Source organism: Fusarium pseudograminearum, chromosome 3 (genome assembly GCF_000303195.2).
Source record: "Fusarium pseudograminearum CS3096 chromosome 3, whole genome shotgun sequence".
NCBI classification, from domain to species: domain Eukaryota; kingdom Fungi; phylum Ascomycota; class Sordariomycetes; order Hypocreales; family Nectriaceae; genus Fusarium; species Fusarium pseudograminearum.
The window spans coordinates 4,242,961-4,266,462 of record NC_031953.1 but is presented as its reverse complement, the minus strand read 5'-3'; the positions used below and the strand labels follow the sequence as shown (position 1 = coordinate 4,266,462).

The 23,502-nt window shown below is 50.6% G+C and overlaps 7 protein-coding genes across 7 annotated transcripts, besides 1 other annotated feature; 4 read left to right on the top strand and 3 right to left on the bottom strand.

Moving 5' to 3' along the window:
• Positions 1–349: 349 nt before the first annotated feature.
• FPSE_04228 (uncharacterized protein) lies at positions 350–1,734 on the bottom strand (the record flags this gene model as incomplete). Its single annotated transcript, XM_009257346.1, has 2 exons — positions 350–1,264; positions 1,330–1,734. The coding sequence occupies 2 exons, from the start codon at positions 1,732–1,734 to the stop codon at positions 350–352; spliced, it is 1,320 nt and encodes a 439-aa protein (XP_009255621.1).
• A 479-nt stretch (positions 1,735–2,213) lies between these two features.
• FPSE_04227 (uncharacterized protein) lies at positions 2,214–2,787 on the top strand (the record flags this gene model as incomplete). Its single annotated transcript, XM_009257345.1, has 2 exons — positions 2,214–2,684; positions 2,737–2,787. The coding sequence occupies 2 exons, from the start codon at positions 2,214–2,216 to the stop codon at positions 2,785–2,787; spliced, it is 522 nt and encodes a 173-aa protein (XP_009255620.1).
• A 413-nt stretch (positions 2,788–3,200) lies between these two features.
• FPSE_04226 (uncharacterized protein) lies at positions 3,201–6,470 on the bottom strand (the record flags this gene model as incomplete). Its single annotated transcript, XM_009257344.1, has 1 exon — positions 3,201–6,470. The coding sequence occupies one exon, from the start codon at positions 6,468–6,470 to the stop codon at positions 3,201–3,203; it is 3,270 nt and encodes a 1,089-aa protein (XP_009255619.1).
• Positions 5,012–5,141: a microsatellite.
• Positions 6,471–11,632: 5,162 nt separating the features above from the next.
• FPSE_04225 (uncharacterized protein) lies at positions 11,633–12,885 on the bottom strand (the record flags this gene model as incomplete). The annotated part of the gene is made up of 2 exons (XM_009257343.1): positions 11,633–12,730; positions 12,796–12,885. 2 exons carry the CDS (start codon positions 12,883–12,885, stop codon positions 11,633–11,635), a joined length of 1,188 nt encoding a protein of 395 aa, XP_009255618.1.
• A 641-nt stretch (positions 12,886–13,526) lies between these two features.
• Positions 13,527–16,888, top strand: FPSE_04224 (uncharacterized protein; the record flags this gene model as incomplete). Its single annotated transcript, XM_009257342.1, has 8 exons — positions 13,527–13,617; positions 13,715–13,882; positions 13,938–14,270; positions 14,337–14,463; positions 14,558–14,599; positions 14,654–14,738; positions 14,797–14,842; positions 14,898–16,888. The coding sequence occupies 8 exons, from the start codon at positions 13,527–13,529 to the stop codon at positions 16,886–16,888; spliced, it is 2,883 nt and encodes a 960-aa protein (XP_009255617.1).
• Positions 16,889–18,814: 1,926 nt separating this feature from the next.
• On the top strand, positions 18,815–20,561 carry FPSE_04223 (uncharacterized protein; the record flags this gene model as incomplete). The annotated part of the gene is made up of 4 exons (XM_009257341.1): positions 18,815–18,880; positions 18,933–19,538; positions 19,590–19,822; positions 19,871–20,561. The coding sequence occupies 4 exons, from the start codon at positions 18,815–18,817 to the stop codon at positions 20,559–20,561; spliced, it is 1,596 nt and encodes a 531-aa protein (XP_009255616.1).
• A 660-nt stretch (positions 20,562–21,221) lies between these two features.
• Positions 21,222–23,303, top strand: FPSE_04222 (uncharacterized protein; the record flags this gene model as incomplete). The annotated part of the gene is made up of 4 exons (XM_009257340.1): positions 21,222–21,267; positions 21,325–21,426; positions 21,479–21,672; positions 21,741–23,303. The coding sequence occupies 4 exons, from the start codon at positions 21,222–21,224 to the stop codon at positions 23,301–23,303; spliced, it is 1,905 nt and encodes a 634-aa protein (XP_009255615.1).
• Positions 23,304–23,502: the final 199 nt, after the last annotated feature.

Sequence of the window (23,502 nt, the reverse complement as noted above, 5' to 3'; positions counted from 1 at the left end):
GCCTCTTCCCTTTTCCGAGAACGCCATGCAATGCAAACCGCATCACCGGGGATATACAGGGCCTCTAAAACCGCCGCTTCTTCCATTTGGCCCGTGTTTTCATCTTGCCTCGCTGCTCTATCACTCCCCCCCTCCGTCTTATGCTTTTGCTATATCCTGCCCATCTTTCAAACGGATTGGTCCTCCTATAAGTAGAGAGGCCATATCTTGCTCCCCCCTTCAAGCAGCGGAGGGTGCCATCTTCCGGCGAAGAGGTCTCTTGTGTCCCTCTCTCTGGATTGCGTTGCCCCATTTGAGTCATTGCAAAAAACACAAATAAAAAAAGCCTACTTTCAACTTTTCATGCTCTTTACTTTGAAACAGCAGCGTTGAGAACCTGTGTCCTGAAGAAGCCACCCTTAGTCTTCTCAATGACCTGCTGGTAGACGTTGTTGGGAGGGTGGTTCATGATCACGGTGCCGTCCTGGCTGTCGATCTTGGCATCCAATCGAGTCTCGCGGATCAGGTTGACGATCCACTTCTCGCCATCGTCGGGGTTCAAGCCGAGCTTGGCGCTGAGGTCGCGGATGTTCATTCGGCTGAAGATCTTGCAGTAGCTCTCGCAGATGAGGTGTCGGGCGGCATCGACAAAGGCATCGGCAGAAGAGGCAAGGAAGAAGTCGCTTCGGCAGACCTCAGCGGCCATGGAAAGGGCCTCACGGGCAGCCTCGAAGTCGTGGGCGATGTAGAGAGCGTTGACGAACTGGGTGATGGGGTCGGTGTACTCGTAGGCCTCTTGGCGGACGTAACGGATGATGTCCTTGATCTGCTTTTGTTGGATGGAGCTGTTGCGAGCGCGACCACGGCCGGTGATAACAGCAGCGATCAGGTATCGCAGGATCCAGGGGCAAGAGGTCTGGATAGTGTTGATGTAAGGAGCGGAGAAGAACATCTCCAGAATGGGTTCACGGGCACCCTCCCAGTTGAAGAGAGGGAAGAGAGACCAGTGGAGAAGCATTGTTCGGTGGTCGAGCTGAGCACGGGGGTTGTTGAAGAGTTTGGAGTCGATGTTTTCTCGCACGTTCTTGAGCTCGTCGACAGCGGACTCCCAGTTGGTCTGGAGGATCTCGGAGGCCAGCTTACCCCAGGTGGCAGCAGAGACCTTGTCGTTATCGGTGGAGAGAACTCGGAACTGGTAGAGCATATCGGCGGCGGGACCGTACTGGCCGCATCGGAACTGGAACTGACCAAAGTCGTAGAGAGCGTTGACCATTTCCATGGTGACCTGGTGAGAGGCCCGTTAGCTATACGACGTCGGGGCGACTAGAGCTCCTTTGATGCATCACTTACTCCGTGCTGGTTCTTGAGGAACTCCAAGTTGGCAACCTTGTCACTTCGGAGACCGTTGACGACCTCATCCTGGGTCAAGAGGTCTGCGATCTTGGCGGTGGCTTGCTCGTAGTTCTCCAACTGTGAAAGAACCTCCTGTCTCTTCTTGTTGTACTCCTCGGGAGCATTCTCGACACCATGGAACTCGCAGTAGAGGGTCGCGACGTAATCGGTCATGTTTGTGTCCTCCAAGAGCTTGATCTTTCCGGAAAGAAGCTCCTTGGCCTTGGCATCCAGACCCTGCTCCTCAGCCCTCTCGCTCTCGAACTGGATCAGAGGGAAGAGCAAATGTCGGCTCAGGTTTGGCGCAAGGCGGGGCATGATCGACGAGCCGTCGGCCGAGACGGCGTTGAGAACATCCTCCATCGTGGGTGATATTTTTTGTTTTGTTCGAAAGGGTGGGAGGGCGGTAGAGTTCGGTCGAGCGAAGGAGGAGGGATCGGTCGGGAAGAACAAAAAAGTGACTCGCCGATAGTCGTGATACTGGATTTGATGGAGGGGCAGATTTTTGGTGAATTTCGCCAATCCACTCGGTGGTGTGGGGTTTAGCTTGCTTCCCGCAGATTTACCGGCGATTGGAGATTAGGAGTCATGTGATCTTGAGATTTTCCCTGTAGCCAGCATTTGGCGCGGTTAGAGTGCGACGACAGGTGAGACTGAGTGTGAGAGCGCAGGACGATCTAAAGGTTATTCAGCAAATTGAAATTGACATCTTTTCTTGGGGGGATCATCTCGTCTTGTTCCGAAAACATTGGTCCTTGTCCGATTTCCACAACACTCAAAAAACCACAGTCGACGACGAACTCCAAACCTCGAACCACCACCCTACTACACACAACCTCACGATGCGTTTCCTCGCCTCTCGAGCCCTCTCAATAGGGCGCCAGGCTTTCTCTCAGCAGCCTATATCGTTCACACAGCGGGCTACCCTCACCACAATCAAGACAGCCCCCGCCCGCATCCCAACGTTCAAGAAGCACGTCTCGTACAAGCCGGACCCTCAGAAAAAGCCCATCAACCCCAACAAGAACAAAAAGATTCCCTACAAGGCACGACCTCTTGAGCAGCCTATGGTCCCTCTACCAGCTAAAGACCCCAAGGAAGTCGGCACGTATCTTCGATATATCATCAAGCGTACACCATCTTTGCAAATTCCCGTCTATCGCAAGTGGATGTCTGGAGGCAACCGCTGTATCGTTATCATCAAGAAGGTGAAGGGCGACCACGCCAAGCTGGTCAAGGATTTGTCGGACGATCTAGACATTAAGGCAGAGCATATTCGATTAAATCCCGTAACACAACATATTGAAATCAAGGTCAGTGGGGTATTTATCATATTTACTGCATTCGTAGCTGACATCATTACAGGGCGACCTGTACGCCGAGACGATGAAATGGATTCTCAACGTTGGTTTTTAAAGAAACTCCATGATGAGTGATGTATCAAGGGTTCTCGCAGGTTCTGCTTTTGGAGCAATATGGATGAGGATGTAAAAAGTGTATCATATGGACCAGTCGTCCCTATTTAGACGACCAAGGATGTACAATACATGGAGTAATGCAAAACGCATCATAGAAGCATATTTTTGTTTGTCCCTAAAATCTTAATTTGTTCACCATTCAACATCCTGTATACACCCGTGCATTGACAAGCAGTTTCATCGTCACCTATCATGTCCCCAAACCATCGACTCCAGAATGCAAGTCTAAACGAGAAGCACACGCTTCAAATGACAAGACACCAATCCCATGTTTCTGAAAACACTAACATACAAGCTTATATGGGTAATGATGTGGTAATAATCAAAAGGATGAGCCCCAATATATGTAAATTATCTCCCAAGGGCAAAGAAGGTGGAGAGTTTCTGTAGCACCTCTTCCTTTGACCACTCTGCAGATTGCATGGACAAAGCCTCGAGAAGACCATGAGGTGCCGGCATGGCTTTAGCTGGTATCGAGGATGTAGGATCGTTAGGGTCCCTAGCCTTCTCGGCTAATCTCCTTAAAAGTGCCACCGCTACAACAACGATGTAAACTAGTTCCGGGTCTTTTCGTGGGGCAGCCCGAGGTCCCTGGTTCTGAGGCTGCTCGTATAGCTGACTGAGGTCGCGGATAAGCCTGAAGAGGTTCTGGGCAAAATCGTTGCCAGACGAGAGCCAAGCCTGAGCAACACCACTGTCGTGGCCTGGGGCCAGTGATGCCAAAATTTCAGCCGAAAGCAGTCCTTGCATTAGGAAAGGCTTGCGAACCTCGACGAGAGATGGCAGGCTGGGTAGACGTGCTTGTGACTTTGCCTTATCCGGAATAGGGGCTATGGCCAAACCAAACGCTCGCGTAAGCAACTCGTAAGGGGGGTTGCTAGCAGAGTCAAGAGCGAAGACAGTTTTGTAGTGTGTTCGGTTAGGCTCATCGCGTGCCAGTAACTTTGCTAAGGCATCAACAGCATGCGGCAGGTAAGCATGCAGACTTGGTTCGTATTGCGAGAAGAAGAGGGTTCCATCCGAGACTGTGGGATTAGGTGCTGGCGCGAATGCAAGGAGGAATTGTAGAAGGCAAAGGGCCTGTTCCCGTCCTGGAATCTCTATTGTGCCAGCGATGTTGGAGAGAAGAATAACGACATCTTTCATAAAGTCCAGCGTATTATTCTGAGATCTCAGAAGCATCGTCCGCGTACCGAGATATCTGATTACAACGCAAAGAAACTTGATGACAATCTCATCTGCAAGAACAGAATGATTTTCGTTTGCCTCGCCAGGGAACGACAAATTGCGCAGGATTGTCGTCACACATATTAATCGATCGACGGCTCGATCTAATTCGTATTCTTGAGTGCCGAAAACAGGCAAATCACGGATGTTGAACCGCTCCAAGCGACAAGCTCTCAGGACATCTTCATACGGTGATATTTGGATCTCATCCGAAACCTCAACTGTATGCTCGGCCAGCATCTCCACCTGGTCCTCGGCACACTCGATGAGTGCCTCTATCAACTCGTCGCAGTATCGAAGTTGGATGAAGTGCAGTTGGTTCATGGAGCATGACGCAGCTGCCAATACGTCAAGGGCAAGGCGCGTTTCTCCGTGGATTCCACTCTGCAAACTCTTGGTCAGAGCAGCGATGTCGATATTTCCAAGTTCATGTAGAGGAGGCACATCTGGTTTCCATCGCTCAAGCTCTGTGCCCAGTTTACTGAAAGCATTTAGATCAACACCTCCAAATGTGGAAAGCTCCCGAGCACATGGACTGTACTCATCAGATTGTGGGGCCAATCGGGGCATTTTCTCTGCAACCGCCGTAGGTGCCACCGAGGCCTGTCGTCCTTCGCTCTGCGACATGCTTCCTGCCCTTCGAGCTGCAGGGGACTGGGCACTCGAGAAGTCCGGCACAGCAGAGCCTTCCATGGACTGTGACAAGGTGCGGGGGGTCTGGCCTGGCATTGCCACAGGTTGTGGCTGCATCTGAGACTGCGGTGTTGAAAATCCATTGACTGGGGGTTGGCCGGGCGGCATTTGCTTCATGGGAGTTTGCTGTTGCAACTGAGGCTGCTGCCCAGGTTGAGGCATTACACCTTGGTTCATTTGCTGCCCAGGTTGCATCTGCTTTTGTGGTGTGCCTTGTCCCATGAGTGCGCCTTGACTTTGAGGTTGCTGTGGTTGTGCTTGTTGTTGAGGTTGCTGCTGCTGTTGATGTTGCTGCTGTTGTTGCTGCTGCTGCTGTTGTTGTTGCTGCTGCTGAGCTTGCTGCTGCTGCATCATTCTCTGCTTCTGCTGTTGAGCCATCCACACTTCCTCAAACTTATAGAGGTTGCGTTCATAAATCGTTCTCAACGTTTGCGGCACTACAGGGTTCTGAGCCTGCAGTCCCAGCATCTGAGCCACATGCGGCCAGCCATTCGGAGTTGTAGTGGCCTGTTTATAACCTCCTTTGTTTTGTACGGCTTGAAAGAGCATCATCAGGTTAACTGGTCGGTCCATGACCATCGGATTGGGATCTAACGGAAGGCCCTTCGAGTTCATTAGGGTTGTGAGATTCTTCATGAACTGTTCGGGATTCACGTTGGCCATCATCCTCTGCTGTGGTCGCATGCCGCCCTGCTGCATTTGGCCATTGGGTATCCCAGGTACTTGCTTATTAGGCATCATGCCACGACCCATATTTTGAGCCTGCATTTGCGCTTGCATTTGAGCAGCATTGCCTTGAAGCTGTTGCTGCAGCCTCATTTGATAAGCAGCCATCTTCTGCTGATCGGTCATTCCTTGACGTTGAGGAGTTTGTTGCCCCTGCGGTTGCTGGCCTTGCTGCTGCTGTGGCGTTCCTTGCTGCTGTTGAGATTGCTGCATCTGAGGAGGATACATGTTGCCCTGCATCTGGGCCATGTGCTGTGGCATTTGGCCCATCTGTTGGGCCATCATTTGGTTGCCAGCCATCGCGTTCGGATTCGGTGAAGGTCGGGCGTTCGAGGGAGACGCGGCGAAATTTGTATTGAAGCCTTGCGCCATATTCTGCATATAATGGTTTGGCTGCGGAGTGCCATGTTCGGAGGGTATCGGTGATGTCTGGGGATTGAATTGCTGGCCGCCGGGCGAGAAAGGATGTGGCGATGCGGTCGCAACTCGCTGGGGGACACTTCCTGGTCGCATTTGATTACTCATATTCGGGGAAGGGCTTGCGTTTGCGGAGCCGTTTGCTTGGAGATGGGAGAATTGGCCGGGATTTTGCTGAACCGCGCCGGGTTGAAACCCGCCTGCAAATGATTGCTGCTGCGGCGTTTCTGAGCGCGACGTCGGAAGCATTCCGGGATTCTGACTGGGAGAGCCAGCGAGACTTTCGTCACGAGGGCGAGGACGCTTCGATGGAATAACGGAATTGGTTTGATATACAGAATTCTGGAAAGAAGGTGAGGCATTGCGCATTGAGCCTGGGCCATTAGGCATGGCGGCGCCCATTTGTTGCTGGTTCTGAAACTGAGCAGCATTGAATTGGCCATTATTGGCCATAAAAGCAGAGGGATCCATCATGGAGCTGACAGAATTAGGATCGTTCATGTGAGGAAAGCCGTTGCCATTGTGGTTGGGGACGGCGTCGTTCATCCAGGTGCTCATGGCGATCTACCCAGCAGGCTGCGCGCGACAGAGTTAGCGATCAGCAGGCACGCGAAATGCGTCCATGGAGGAGCGCCAAGAAGACGAGGATACAATGACGAAAGGCTGAGATGGGAAGCGATGAATGGAAGATGAGGCAGTGACACGGTGGTGATGGGACAAGTCGCGTCGCGGCGTGTGGAGAGTAGTGTAGTGCGAGAGACCAAACCAGACCAGCGAGAAGACCTTGTGTCAGCCTGCCAGGTGCTGGGAATGGACTAAGTCAAAGGGGACAGGAAAGTGGGCAAGGAATGGAAAAGAGCACGGATTGGTGGGCACGGTCGTAGGTGCAGGGCAACGCGCTTCGCTCAAACGGCAGAATGTAGATGGGAATGACGGGATCGGGTGAGAATGAATGGAGAGGGAGGTAGGTAGAACGAGGAAATCCAGCAGGAAACGAGCGCGCGACAGGATGGACAGGACCTGGCGGAAGCAAAAGAGCAAGGGACAAGGTACTGTAGCAGCCACTTTCAGTTGCCAGCACCGCCAACAGTGGAGAGCGGACAGGGCGATGATGGTCAGCCAGCGACCTAGCCAACCAGCCAGTGAGGGAGAATTTTTCGCGGTTACGGGGAGAATGAACCAAGCCAAGGACGCGCAGCACTTTGAGACCAGTCCCATACAAAAAAAAGTACGGGCGACCTGGGCTAGCCAACCAGACCAGGGCCTAGCTGAACGACCAACGGGGAAAGAGGAAAGTCGAAAGAATAGTGGGCAGACAAGGCAGGCAAAAGTGAAGCGAAACGACGAGAAACGACAGCGTTCCCGTACAACACCATCTATCGCACTCAGTCTTCAAGGGAAGGGGACGGCGCATGCATAGACAGCAAAAAACAGTGCAGGAATCGAACAAGGAGATGAAAACCTTACCAAAACGAAAGCGCGCGCGCGTTTGTAGTAACTTTTGGGATGAACTGCAATGCTTCAAGTCTGGTTCGCCTGGGTTTCAGCGGACGGTGAAGACTGGTCTTCTGAGTCGGGGGGAGGCTGAGCCAATTCTGCGGCACGCTTGGTTGGCTGCTCTCGGCTTAGCGTTGTTGATGAGTCCCCTCGTAGGTCGTACCTGTAGCCAATGATGCATTGCTGTTAGTGAGGAAGTAATTTGAGCAGTGACACTGATAGTGTTGACAGTGCATGTTCTCCTAATCCCTAACAGTGGAACTGGGATTCCTCTCCACATCGTTAACACGATTCTTCATTCCAAATCTGGAGCCCAGCATTTACAAGAATGCTGCATATGACAACCAATGCCTTGTGAGCGATCGATAGCAATAAAACGAACAGCAATGATGAATCCATGACTCCATGGATAATGCTAGGGCTTGTTGGAAAGAGAACAATTCATGCCCATATATCAAATCCCGGATTCCAGGCGTGTGTTGAAACAGCATGAAGTGCCGAGCGACATTCTGATATTGTCTTGCTTATGTTTTGAACCATTTTGATGCGCAGGATCTCGATCTCCTCGCATCAGATTATAGAACACAAACATAAAGGCCAAATACTTCGCATGCTTGCCAGCTAGGTTGTCTCTCAAGACCAAATACCAGAGGGCAAACAACAGTATGTGGAGCCTTTCTCAAGTCCAGCCAGGCTTGACAATTTTGAAGGGGGAAGGAAATGCGTGGGTTGTCGCCGAAATAATGCGTCCCGAGTGCAACAACAGCCGTCTAGAGTATCATGAACTCAGTGACATCTCCGTATCTGCTCCATTCATGTATTCCAATGAAAGGGGGGGGCCAACCTGAACACGCGGGATGTGTCGCACAATCTGGCACCACAAATGTTCAATGTAACGGTCCTCTCAAGACCAGCATCTGCTTCTGCACACTTGTGCAGGTGCTGTCTCATCCAGATCGGATTTGACCGTATTCAGTCGCGGGTGCTGACCTACTGCCCTGTCCAGTCCAGTCCATTCTTTTTGGCCCCTGTGCTGGTGACAGTGACCCGGGAGTTCTGGGCGGGCTGGCATCTTTTTGGGGTCAGCATGACCCATACAAAGAAAGGAACGGGCCATTTGGCGCCAGGAACATGTCAAACCCGTTCCGCTCGTAACGGCACCACTGCGCACCCCCAAAGGCAGTGTTTGCTTCGTTAGACGGTCAAAATTTTCCGTCATGTTTCTTCAAACCATTCGGTTCGAGCAAGTCTTGCTTCACTTCCTTTTTTCTGACTGAAAGAGGCGCAGAGCTTGTAGGCTTTGAGCCCGTCCTGGGATTGTCTGTGGTGGCGCCTGATGCGGGCTGTCCACCCACCACTGGCGCTTCCCGGGTGGATGCCAGTGGATGGATCCTTGTCGGGCAGGTCGTCATGGCCAGAACAGCCAGCGCCGTCTCAAGTCGTTGTGTTCTGGGCTACCTTTGAGGAGCCGGTCAAGCCCGTCACCCTCATTTTGTCGTAAAAATCCTTTCGTTTTCTGTCTGTCGTTTTTCTCTGCTAAGCGCGATGGGTTTCTCCTGTGGTTTTTAATATTGTTGTGTCGAGAGCAAAAGCAATTGAACTGCCGTGGCTCCCACTAACACCCAACCCAGCAGCTTGGGGTGCCCTGAAAACCACTGGACCCGACCCGACGATTTGGAGATGGCTCCGCGTCCGTATAAGTGAGCAGCTCAAAGGGCAAGTGTGAGCACAACAGCAACACAGATCAAAAGAGAAGGGAACCAGAATGAGGGAATGAAGGAAAAGAAGGTCAGAGAGTTTGAGAGGGGAAAACCGGTGGGAAATGGGCAGCGAGAAGGAACGGGGGAAGGGGGGTAGTTATGTGAAATACCTTACCTTGCCTTGCCTACCTGCTGTACTGTACCGTACCTGGACTGGGCTTGCAACCTCAATTCACTTTGAGCAATTCAACTCCTCCGTTTGTTAACGAAATTTTCTCCGCTCAAGTGAGCTCCGATCATGTCGCTTTAATTAATAGTCCCTCCTATTACTTGTTTCATTTCTTCATACTCGGGCCCTTGACTTAATTGCCAGTGTTATTGCACCTTGGTACTTCCACACTGCAGCATGAGGTTGGGTGTCTGCTGTTCATCCTCAACCAAAGCTTCCAGGGTTGAGCCTAATCTGAGAAAGTCATGGATGGGAGGGCAATCGAAAGATTACTTTTGCCATGGACCAGCAACTGCAACTCAAGTTACGACGCATCTCCTTACCTACTGTTGAATGCCTAATACGTGTTCCTTTTTGGCTGAACCTTTGATGATTGCTCTCCAGTCCCAGCCTTGATCCTCCCATTTCTTACTCACGATCGGACCGCCCACTCACACTCTCTAGGTCGCGCACTGTACGATTCCAGATCATCCACGCGCCGCTTTGAGGTGGGTGACTGACTTGGCAGGGTCTGTTTGTCCCACGGCCCTAATAAACACGGTCAATAATCATTATCCTTCTCATTCATTATCGTGCTTTCGTTGTTGACCTTCCATTCAACGTACAGTATGCTGAGTTGTAGCTGATGTTTGTTGGTTGGGTGTTGGTGACCCCTCAAGGAAGGAATGGACAATTCTCTACCTATTTCTTGTCAAGATATCCATCCCACACGTTGGGAATCAAGCACTGACACAACAGAGTGGCAGACCACAGACTCGGCATTAATTGAAAGCCTTTTCTCCCCCTCTTTCCCCCTTCCAATCTCTCCTCTGTCTGTCTCTTTAGTTCCCTCCTCTTCTGCTGTTGACCGCGCCTCTCCCCTCCATGTAACTTACCGTGCTTTAATTCCCCTGTCGTGAATTCACCCCACATCAATTAAGAACGGGGTCAGTGGCAAATGATTTACTGTGCTACGAGTACGGGCACAGGCAGAGATAGCTAAAAGGGCTAAAGGGATAAGCCAATGCCTCAAATTGCTTATATTTCCTTCGCGAGGATGTGCTGTTGAGTGTTCGTGTCAGTGTTACTGGCCGGTCAGCGAAGCCATGGGAAGGGTGGTGAGCGATCAGTAGAGGAATGGGCCAACCAGATGAAAGGCTGCAGATCTGTCTCGGTCCCTCACTTTGGAAACGCCTTCTCCTGTCCATCTCAATGGAAGTGGCATAAGCATTGCTTTTCTGTTTATTGGACTAGGTTAGTAGTTAGTTTCCTGTACCATTGACACCACTTCTGCCTCTACTCTGAATCAGAGGGAGCCGAGAAAGTTTGCCCAGAAGCGCCTTTCCGACACCACAAACGCTACATTCATAGTCTCACTCAATCTCTCCCTCAAGAGACCACTCTGGTCCCTCGCAAGTTGGGTAAATGGAACCCTACTATCGAAAATCAGGTGGCATGTCGGGATGTCTTTTCACGTGCCATAAGCAAACAGTAGGTACCTAGTCGAGCAACCAACCAGACCTTGGTTGAGCAAATCTACGCCTTGAATGAAGCTTATCATGGTCAATGCAGAAACTTGCACATGTAGGACGGCCGAGATGTCATTCTGGCTTCCCCATGCATCGCTAACTTAGGTACATGGTGCATGATGCCATAGAGAGTGTTCCAATCGCTTGCAGGGCCAACGATCGCGTAGCATGGAGCCCTCGCCAGGCACCATGGCTTGTTGGTGGTATAATACTCCCTGAAAGCTGCTTTGCTTTATCCTGATGAGCGCACAACTGAGTAGGTATACAGCAGTTATTTTCTTATTGTTGTGTCAACAGACTCATAGTAGTTTGACTCTAAATGTAGTTACCTCTTCATATTAGCGCTCTCGTTCTGGATCACGCTGATGTTGTCTGGCCCCACAAGTTAACTTCGCGACGGGATGATCCCAAAACGCTGGGTCACCCTAACATCGGGCCGGGGCTTGCAACCACCACATGGCGATCCCCAGTCACTTCAGGAAGCCTGCAAGCATGGGAATCGTTGTGCATTATCTCGAAAGATTATGCGACTGTTCTAGAAAAAGATGGCTTTTGTGCGTGAGACGTCTTTGATATGGAATGTCGTTTGAAATGTTTTGGCACGATTTTTTCAGTCGCTTACATCAAGATAAGTGATACAATGGACTTCTATTTCATCCATACTAGAAACAACCATCATCAAGGTACGTGTTTCACATTCGACTTCAAACTGCAAGATTTGCAAAAGAAACAATATAAAATTTTGAATTTCGCTCTATGATTATTTTCCCCTTGGCCCCTCTACCTCTAGATTGCTTCCATCTTCTTCTTGGTATGCTCCAGGACTGCCCGAATACCCTCATCCAGAGTATCCAATGCCAGGTATCCATCTATCCATGCCACCGTCTTCTTCTTCAATTCCGCAGGGTCTGTTGTTGTTTCCAAGTACTTATTCAGGCGTACCAGTACCTCTCTGAGGTTCTTGGGGAATTCTGCGGTCTGGGGGTTGACACCCATGATTGGCTGTCGAGTGTGAACATTGCAAGTAGCTGGGTGGTTGGGGTACTCCTGATCGAGGACGGCAAGAACATGCTGGGATATTCTGGGCTGAGCCGGGACCTTTGTGAAAGTCGAGAAGAGGTTGAAGAATTTCTCGGCAGTGTTGGCGCCAAAGAAACTTTGCTTCTTTGAGATATCGAAAATGGCAATCGGAAGCGCACCGTCCATGGCGGGGTTGGATTTCAGCTGCTGCGCCGACTGCTTGTCGATAACCTTGGCCTGTATATTCGATGGTTCAGGAAGGTCGTCGTCCTCCTCTTCATCGTCACTGTCAATAAGTCGCATTTCATCTCCCTCTTCCTCGCGATCAGGTCGGAGCACATCCTGGCCAGGCTTTGCCTCTGCCTTTCGCTTGTCGACCTTCTCGAGCCACTCCATCTCACTTCGTGCATATTCGACCCATAGCTGCTCGTTGGTGGTGCAGAATCGACACCCTCTCATGAAGAATCCACGCGCAGCAGCCATGTCGCCATTCTTGGCTGATCTGCGACCTGCCATTGCCCATAGCTCGGGGTCGGTGGGCATCATGCGCAGAGCATTGGTCATAGTCTTGCGCCAGCGCTTGGATGCCTTGACGCTTGAAATGTATGAAAGGTATTCGCGCCAAAGCGCGCTGCTTCCTGGGTGTCGGTTAACACCTCGTTCGTAGATGGCAAGTGTGCGACCCTGGCCGGCGTGGGCAGAGTTCAGGTGTCGGATTTTAAGGCGCTTGCAACGTTTGGTACGGAGGGACTCGAGAGACTGCTCCCATTGCGCGTATGAAGACCACTCAGAAGGCCTGTTTCCGGGCGAGAGTACTCTGTGCTCGTAATCGTTTCGCTTCTGAACAATAGTGCGGATCTCATCCTGGAAGGGCGGGCAGAAAGATTAGTTGACGACGTCTTCGCAAAACAAAAGTAGTAACGACATACCTTTGAGAAAATCTCCTTGTCCTCCCACTCTCGCAATTGCGGCACTGCGCGTTCGAGATAGAATCTCGCCTTTTCAGCGACGCCAGCCATGTTAAATGTTTGCGACCGGAATGGGTGATTATGGTCTGGTCTGGAAAGGTATTGGTTGAAAGTCGTCTAAGGTAGCTCAATGGATGTGGAAGTTTTTTTGCGGACAAGGCTGGCAAGTCGACAACTTTTTTAGTGGAGCATTTTTCAGCCTCGTCTTGGTGGGCGTTGTGTTTGGTCGCTGGCGCAGGGTCGACATTGCGGCCGCTAAAACCGATGTTCACCAAAAATGCTGATCTCAAGCTCAGTGATTTTTTCTCCCCCTCCCGGTTCCCATGGAAAGCGTTGTTACGCGCGCCGTTGATTAGACCCCCCGCTCCTACCCTGACCTGCCTGCCTGCCCTGCCTCTCATTCGCTTCGGGAAGGCGTGCGGGCCAGTGTCAAAATCCGATTTCCGAAAACAACCTCCATGAACCCTGCTCTTTCTGCCCTTTAGTGGCTCCACTTTGAATTATAATCCAAGTATTACGTCGCGACGGAGGTAATGTTAAAGGTCCGAGGGCCGTTACTGTTCGCCAAGAGGGCATCTCACCACTTTCTTCTCTGTTTATCATCGTCGCTCGTTCTGAAGCTTCAACTTTTTGGTTTGCGGATTGTCCGGATGGGACTCTAGAGAGCTTGTTTCGTTCTTTCATCCTGCAAAATGGCGTCCAAATACAAGGACAAAGACACTGGCGTCGTCCTCAGCTTCAATGGAAGCTTGGTCAGTTGGGCGCACACAACCGTCGCGTACAGTATGTTGCTTGCTTGTTTGCTGTTGCGTTTCTGCATGCGCGCTCATTGCAGAAATGCGTGATAATTTGATCGAATAGCTAACACTTGTTGTTCTAGCCGCCTTCTTCAGCGCATTGGTTATCGGCCTCTACCTTCACTATCACAAGATCGTCCAGAACGAGTTCTACGGTTATCCGCAAGAATGGTTTCCCTCGGTGTCCGCAACAATCGGTGATCGATACCCAGAGCGATCCTTCTTCATGATCTTCATTGCCATCACATCCGGTACACGACAATTGATTCAACTGCACAGCAGCCTCCACTTACTGACAAGGAATAGGTCCTCGATTCGCTCTTGTCGGCTTATGGTATCTCCTCACGCGCAAACCCGGCCAGAAGCTACCCACGTTCGTCGCTGTCATGGGACTCGTGCGAACGCTGACCTGCGGCGGATGGACATACATCACCTCTACAGATGACCACGATTGGCACGATATCCTGATGATCTCGTATATTGTTGCGACGCTTCCGTGGACGACTGGCTGCATCGTACTGAGCCCCGCCAACCCCCAGGCAATTAAATACCGAAAGTATCTAGCGTCGGCTTTCTTCGGAACCCTTGTGCCATTGATTTACTTTTTTATTCAGCACAAGGTCCATCGTGTCGCTGGAGGTAAGATGTCGCTTAACCATTAAACGCCCGTGCTCATATAGCCGACTAACGAATCGCGTCATTCAGCTTACACCACATACGCCTTCTTCGAGTGGTCATTGATTATCTTCGATGTAGCCTTCGACGCCGTAACTGCCCTCGATTTCAGTACTTTTGATATCGAAGTTAGGGACGTCAGGGGTACGAGAAAGGGGTACGTTCATTGGCTTCCCAGATAGTCTTTGGCTTCCAGAACAGCCTTTTACCCAATAGACACGTTTCAAGGTCATTGTCTAAGAATTTTGCAGTGAGAATCATTCATCAGTACCATCTGCTGTTTTGGAAAAAGAGTAAGTGTTGGATGCATTAAAGAAAAGTAAACAATTATTAATGTGAACCAATAGAAAGGAAAAGGAAACTGGTGGCGTCTTAGCTGTTCGTTTCAGCTGGCCCGAGGCACTTGATATTGCCGCTGAAATCTACCATGGGGTACGTTAGCGCTTGATTTGCGCACGATCAGAAGTGACTGGTCACTAACTCGTTGCAGTACGTTTTCTGGTCTATCTTGACCAGCCTGGGACTTGTAGTATGGTGTAAGTAAACTGGCGGCTGCGAGAGATTATGTGCATGGTTCTAACACGTTGATAGACTTCCCACTCTGGTACATGGGCATTTCCGGATACGAAGTTTCGGTTATGACCACCATTTCGCCTTTTATTCTTGCAAACCGCTCGGCACGATCTCTGGTGGTGAATAATCTGCGTGTTGTGCACCTCCTTTCTCTGGCAGGCATTGCAGCTTACCTAGTCGAGGAACCTACCATGCGTCTTTTCAGCGTTGGTTTCGGTGTATTCATGTCATGTTTGGGCTGGGCTGGAACTCTTTTCGCGGAGTCTGTACATGAGGGTCGCCTCGAGTCCAAGATTCTCGGTTGGATGATTGGTCTCATCCTTTCGTCCACTGCCAAATTTGCATGGTGGACCAACAATCCTATTTGGCCTATTATGCATGCTGCGAATGGTGGTTGGAACAACACCGGCCTTGTGCTCAGTATCATCGCTGCTCTTCGCTTCACACGAAGAACACCTCTCACTGCTGGTCTCGTTACCAGCCCTGCCAAGACCAGTTCCAGCTTCCTTGCCTCGCTTGGCCTAGCAGGGTTGTTCTTTGGCCTTCACTCGCTGCTCTCCGACACCAGTACGATGATCCTCTGGGGCTGGGAAGGATACCCTATTCGCGGCCCTTACTTCTCTACCCATGGCTGGCTCACTGTTCTTGCCATGTCGCTGGGTGTGTTCAGTGGAGTTTGGCAACCCAGGGTCGCGAGCAGTTGGGGTGCCTACATTATTGGCACCGCTGGTGCTATGTTTTTGACATTTTTCAGTCATTGGTCTGGTTACTATGGTGCCCTTACGCTTGCTACCTACTTGATGGCATACTCAGTTCCGATTCTCGTCCACGCAGCCAAGACGAGTCCTGCAACAACTTTTGGCAATGGGTTCCTAATCTACAACTTTTTGGTTCTCTTCCACGTATGGGTTGTGGCCTATGCTTTTGTTCCAGGAGGCCAACTTGTCCGCGAGCATACTGACTGGGTCATGTATACCATGATGACCTGTATTGGAGCTGGTGTGTACGGCATCAATGTTTCCAGCCCCCAGCGACAAACTCCAAAACGATCTCTGCCAACTCAGCAACGGAAGCTCTTCGGAATCTCAACCATCATAATAAACATCATGTTTCTCATCTCGGCATTCCAGCGCTTTCCTGCAAACAATCACCAGCCGTATCACGGAGAGGATCGTATCCTGACTGCTGGTATCTGGACGATCCATTTCTCATTCGATAATGATATGTGGGCGTCAGAGTATCGCATGCGAGATCTTATCAAGGAATTGGAGATTGATGTGATCGGTCTTCTGGAGTCTGACAACCAGCGTATCATCATGGGTAACCGTGACGCTACACAATTCCTTGCTGAGGATCTTGGCATGTACGTCGACTATGGTCCTGGCCCCAACAAGCACACATGGGGCGCTGCTCTGTTATCCAAATTTCCCATCATGAACTCTACACATCACCTTCTACCCAGCCCTGTTGGTGAGTTGGCCCCTGCCATTCACGCTACACTGGATGTCTATGGTCAGCCTGTGGATGTGTTTGTCTTTCACTCTGGGCAGGAAGAAGATCCCGAGGATCGACGTCTCCAGTCTCTCTACCTTGCCGAGCTCATGGGCTCAACCCCTCGCCCAGCATTCTTACTCAGTTATCTGGTAACAAAGCCAAAGGAGGGCAACTACAACACCTACGTAAGCGATAAGTCGGGCATGAAAGACGTGGACCCGTCAGATTGGGATCGATGGTGCGAGTATATCCTTTTCAAACGTCTAAAGCGTGTAGGATATGCCCGTGTCAGTCGCAGCTCGATCACGGATACCGAGCTTCAAGTTGCCAAGTTCAAGATCCCTGAGTCCAAGGAGGAGATTGCAAAGTTGGAAGCCCAGTCAGATAAGGAGCGCAACCGCCAGGTTCAGGAAAAGGACGTGCCTGAAGGATGGAGATTCCCTGCCATGTTCCGGGGTGACGGTGTGCGACAACACCGATATCATGTCTTCAATGAGCCAAGGTATTTTAACTAAGCAGGCTGTGCATTGTGATTAGGGTATGTCAGCAGTGCGACACTGGTTTGTCGTCAATGCTGCGTATCAATGGGACAATTTATACCGTGGAGGAGTTAATGGGCAGAGGAAAGTTTGGGTAATGATTAATGTGCGGTGGCAAAGTCTATGAGCTTAGTGTTAGTGCGTACAATATATATCCCTGTTGCGTTATTGCGTCTTGGTTGCGCTGTGATCCTGTAGTACGACGTTGTTGTTGACAAACGAACTGATAGATACATAGGTACCTATGTAGTGGTTATAGGGTAGGGGATGTGTAGTTGGGTAATAATCGTACTGTCTGAGTGCGCAGGAAGTTGTGGGCTGCATTTCGTTATCCATTGTCTGTCATGTTACGCTCTGGATCTGTCTCGGTTGCATGCATGATTTATGGCGTTAATGTGTGGCTTTTGGGTTAAATATTGTTCTCGTGATTGTTTGTTGGCTTAGTATTTGCTGTAAGTATGTTGGTAAGAGTGGGGGAATCAAAACACATACAGGAACCCTGCCTGCCTGCCTAATACCTAGATACTAAGTCTCGATAGCAGTGTCGTAACGAGCTTCACATGAACTTTTGACAGATTTAACCCTAACAGACTGTCAGCGGCTGACCAAGAAACTAGAGAGGAATTATTACCCTATCGTATCCATTCTTGCCAATGTTGTCGCGAAAGAACCTGTCGTCAAACTTGAATTAGGCATGTATACAACAGTTTTCCGTGCCCACTCCGAACCAGAACATTTCCGTACCCACTCACGGGACTCCGAGTACCCACAACGCCGCGGTCATCATCGGGCTTGATGTAGCCGAGAGCAGGGAGGGCAAGCTTGTTATCCCCTGCTCGCTTCGTATTCATGACCAAGAGAAAAGAAGACACTACTGATTCCGTAGTGCGGGACAAGCACCGCTGGTTGAGCCATATCAGAGATCAGCACAGGTTCGGACCACATAACAGCACCAACTCGAGTTGGAGAACAAAGATGGGGAACAATGGTTGATGATTTATATTGTTCAGGAGAGGAATGACGGCATATAGACGTTGGCTCGGCTCGGCATGGTATGGTATGGGGGATCAATTGACGTCTCACCGCACTTCAATTAGTAAAGTCAGATATTGGGCAGGTGACCTTTATGTACCTATGTGATGTATCACTGAGGCTAGACTAACGACTACGATTTCAGCATTGTTGTCGTAAGCCAGCGGGCGTTGTTCTTTGGAAATGGTTTCGATTCAGGTACAGGGGAAGAGAACGGGTAGATTTATATCATTGCAACGAGGAAGGGTTAGTAAATACACAGCAACATCATCATAAATTAAAGACACTATCTAATACAATTCATAACTTGAGCTTGAGAATTATCCAGGTAAGCTTGAAACACTTGAAGTCATAACTAATAAAATTCCCCAAATTCCAGAAACCCCACACAGCAATCTGGCGCTCCAACTAACTACATCCATGCATTTAAAACTTCCCCCGCAAATCTCACGGACAGTTCTCAATTTCTCCGCGATCTATCCAATGCCGTCCCGCTATTGGCAATCCGAACTTAGCCGCATACAAGGCTTTTTGGATGTTTACACCCCCTCCACCCTCCATTTCCCACTTCAAACGAGCTTGTGAATACTGACAGCCTTTGTGTGCCGCCTCCAGCCGACTAAGAGCGTCAGCCAGGTCATGGATTCAGTGAAAGAATGCGAGAATGGGGCATGAGGAGCTAGACGGGACGCGAGAGAGAGGGTGGTCATGGGGCGGCTTGCAGCTTACAAGTTGCTTTGTGTGTTGATAAGGGCTATATGTAGTACTATTTAACTCCCCGGGCCTTCCGTCTCTTTTCCTTTATTGTCTACCCTTCTATCTATTCATTCCCAAGACTCTCTCTGCTTGTGTATGAATAAGACAGGCAATATGACAGTCGATCTAGCACATCTGTGGGTGTACCTGGGGTTGTTGGTAGGAGGAGGTTTATTCTATGTAAGTGACTTGTCGCATATCTTATACCAAAGCGAGATACTAACATATTCAGGGCTTCAGTATTGTCGTCTACCGAGTCTTCTTCCACCCTCTAGCCAAGTACCCGGGTCCTTTCATGGCCAAGATCACAGATGCCTACCAGCTCTACCACGCCTGGAAGGGCGACAGGCAGATCGAGTTCTGGCGCATGCACGAAAAGTACGGCCCCGTCGTCCGCTTTGGCCCTAACTTGGTCTGCTTCAACTCGAACAAGGCCCTCAAGGACATCTACGGCTTCCGCTCAAACGTCCGCAAGGCCGAGTTCTACAATGCCTTTGTTCATCCCACTGCCAACACCCACAACACTAGCGACAAGGAGGTCCACGCCCGCAAGCGCCGTGTCATGTCTCAGGCTTTCTCCGAGAGTGCCATGAAGGAGATGCAGCGATACATCCTGGGTAATGTTCGCACTTTCTGTGAGCAGATTGGCATGCTGGAAGGCTCTGGCGAGGACACCAAGGGCTGGACCAAGCCTCGCAAGATGAGCGATTGGTGCAATTACCTTGCTATGGATATTCTTGGTGATTTGTGCTTCGGAAAGGCTTTCCACATGCTCGAGAGCCCAACCAACCGTTTCGCTCTGCAGCTTGTTGAAGCCGCCACCACACGCCATCTTCTTGTAAGTGAATCATAGAGAACCATGCGAGAACCCGAAGCTGACTGTCCTTAGTGCGGAACCATGCCTATCGTCAACAAGTTGAACCTGGACAAGATCCTCTTCCCTGGACTCGCTGCCGGCCGTGCTCGTTATATGGCGTACAGCAAGGGTCAACTCACCGAGCGCACCAAGCTTGGCGAGGAGACTGACCGTCGCGACTTCTTCTACTACCTCCTCAAGGCTCGCGACCCCGAAACTGGTCAGGGATTCAGCACTCCTGAGCTTTGGTCCGAATCCAACCTTCTGTAAGTAATATGCGCCGGCGATAAAAAGCCCAACTAACATCTGGACAGTATCATTGCTGGTTCCGACACTACTTCTACTGCCATGGCTGCCACCCTCTTCTACCTCGTCCGATGCCCCCGCGCTCTCAAGAGAGCCACCGAAGAAATCCGAAGCAAGTTCAATGACGTTGAGGAAATCTGCCAGGGCGCTACTCTTGCATCTTGCACCTACCTCCGCGCCTGCATCGATGAAGCTATGCGAATGAACCCATCTGTCGGTGGTATCCTCCCCCGTGAGGTTCTTTCTGGAGGCATGACTATCGAGGGCCATGTCATTCCTGAGGGCACTGTCGTCGGCGTTCCTCACTACACGATCCACCACAACGAGTCCTATTACCCCTCTCCTTATGAGTACGTGCCCGAGCGATGGCTCGTGGGTACCCTCAACCCCCTCACTGGTCAAAACACAACCGAGGCCGAGGTCGCTCTGGCTTCCAGCGCATACTGCCCCTTCAGCGTTGGACCCCGTGGTTGCATCGGAAAGGGTCTTGCCTATGTTGAGATGACAAACACTCTCGCTCGCACCATGTACATGTATGATATGCGCAAGGCCGTCGGTATTGTCGATCCTGCTGAGGGCAACCCCAAGAATGAATGGGGTCGACACCGACCTGGTGAGATGCAGCTGGTTGACATTTTTACGAGTGCAAAGAACGGACCGATGGTTGAGTTCCGAAAAGCTGACCACATGTCATCTTAATTGGGAAGCTAAAAAAAAGAAGGAGAATATGAAATGTGCCGAATGACTTGTATCTACTATGGCGATATTGCGAGCATGGAAGGATTGCCTTACCTATTGTTTAGTGCTCTACATAAAGGGACAAACAAAGCATATGACGGAATGATAAATTGCAAAATAGATAAATAAGAATGAACCAAACAAAATTGAAAACAAAATCTATTAATTTTATTGCTACCTGATGAGATGAAAATCATAAACAACAAACGCTGTGCTTTAGATTAATGGGCTTCGATAAATTTAACAATAGGCTGAGGTTTAGGGATAGGCACTTTAGCGCACATAAAGACCCACTGTAATGTTGAATGGATGCAGGTAGCCAGCCAGCAGAACTTACCGCGTTGGCAAAAACCCGGCGGCCCCCAGCGAGGCTGGGAGAGGCTATGAGGTCCATCTACCGTCTAAGCTTTCTTTCTTTGACACACTCTTCAACCAGTTTTCATTCCTTCGCCTTCTGACAATAACTTCTCTAAATATAAAGGATACGCTACCACCATTGGTGCTGAAAGACCCCCAACGTCATGAGGTAGCTTCTCATACGGCGACTTTGGCTGATAGTGTCAAAGTTTCTACCCCAAAATACCTACCTAACCACGACAGCGCATTCAATCATCCATCAAGATGGTCATCTGCAAATTCTTCCAGCAGGGAAACTGCAAGTTTGGCAGTATGACTTCCTCAGCGAGTATCTATCACCGTATTAACCATGCTAATTGATCAACAGGTCGGTGTCGTAACGAGCACATCAACCCAAACGATCAGAACCAATCTTCAAACCGCTTTGGAGCTCTGGGAGGAGGCAGCAACAACAACCAGAGCCCAGCTGGTACGAATGACATTTGAACTTGGAAGAACGAAAGGAATTGACAGCTTGACAGAAAAATATAATATAAACGCCGATACCATCGAAAAAGATTTGACGACCGAGGTACCGCAATGGATCCTATCAGCCTATGCGCCAGGGAGAGACGCTCCTGAGCAGCTCTTTGGCGGCTTCCCACGCGAACAGAGTTTTGAGGAGCTTCGACTACACTTTATGATGGGCAAAGCTGCAGGAAACGAGCAACAGGCTGTGAGCACCTAGTCAATCGCTCCCTTTGCATGGAACACCCCCCGAGCTAATCCGCGATGCGACTGTAGTTGAACGAAGCGCAAGAGCTGTACGCGAACGCGCAACAACAAATGCAAACTGCCCTCCGCGATACAAGAGGGGCTGTGGAATTTCTAGTCAGCGCCGAGAACAACCACCCCAATCGACACGATGTTTGCAGGGAAGGAACCCAGGGAGCTCCTTTTGGAGAATTCCTTGTTGGAAAACGACCGAAATCTACCATCGCCGACCCTGGAGCCCAGTCGAATGCATTCGGAGCGAACAACAACAACAATGCATCCCCATTTGGCGGCGGCGCATCGACCGGCGCAAGTGCTTTTGGACAGCCCTCAGCTCTAGGCGCGAAACCAAGCGCTTTTGGATCTCCAGCATTCGGTCAACCGTCACAGCCAGCTCAGGGAGGCACGGCTTTCGGGCAGCCTTCACAGCCATCAGCTTTTGGACAACCCTCGCAACTGGGGCAGTCTGGGTCAGCTTTTGGACAGCCCGCTCAACCCTCGGCTTTTGGTCAGCCATCTCAGCCAGCTTCAGCCTTTGGCCAACCTTCAGCGCTAGGTGCGAAGCCCAGCGCGTTTGGTACACCGGCGTTCGGGCAGCCTTCTCAGCCCAGTGCAGGAGGCAGTGTTTTCGGTCAGCCGTCGCAACCAAATGCAGGAGGTAGCGTTTTTGGCCAACCATCACAACCGAACGCACAGGGTAGTGCGTTTGGCCAAGCGTCACAGCTTAATGCTGGGGGTAGTGCTTTTGGACAAGCCAGCCAGCTTGGTGCAAAGCCAAACCCCTTTGGAGCTCCAAGCGGAACAAACAATAATTCTAGTCCCTTTGGAAACGCTGCCAACACTAATGCTCCTGCAGCGAATCCTTTTGGTGCTCCCAGTGCTGGTACAGCGAACAACAAGAATGCCAGCCCGTTTGGAGCGAACAATAACCAGAGTAATGCTGGAGCCAGTCCATTTGGAAAACCTTCTCAACCTGCACAAGGGACGTCGCCATTTGGACAGCCATCGAATGCACCAGCAGCGTCTAATCCGTTTGGTGCCTCCAATGCTACGCCGAACCAAAATACGAACAACCCTTTTGGTCAACCCTCACAACCTCAGGCCAATGGTTTCGCACCACAGAACAACCAGCCGCAAGCTAACAATCCATTTGGCAAGCCAGCCCAGCCAGCAGCAAATCCCTTCGGCCAACCTTCAAACACTACACAATCCTCCTCGAACCCATTCGCGTCCCAACCTCCGACATCAGCCGCTGCCTCAGGGAACCCATACCCGCCCAACAGCAGCCGGCAGCACCCGCCAGTCGAAAGCTACAGCTCCAAGGGCGCAGATGGACGACTCTCCATGTTCAAAGGCAAATCTGTCATGTACAAGGATGGTAGGCCTGGAATTCGGGAATTTGATGGATCATGGCGGCGGATCTGGTTCCCGGATGGACCTCCAGGATACTCAGCGGATACAGAGTTGCCCTCTGAGAAGTACGATGACAAAACCAAAGCCCAATGGATGGCTTTCGCACAGACGGGTACCTTCCAGGGCGGTTTGATGCCAGAGCTACCGCCGCCACGGGAATTTACATTGTGGGACTTTTAAGTTACCACCGCGAGAGACGAAGAGTCACCTCACAGAGGGTGTTATATATGATGAGAGAGGGGGAGAAGAGCTAGAGCGAGGGAAGGCGTTGGATTATTCAAGAGATTTTGTACTCCGAGCATATATTGGCGTTGCGTATGAACAGGAAAGGTTGTATAGGATTATAGTAAACCGCATTTCAACAAAACCATTCAGTCAA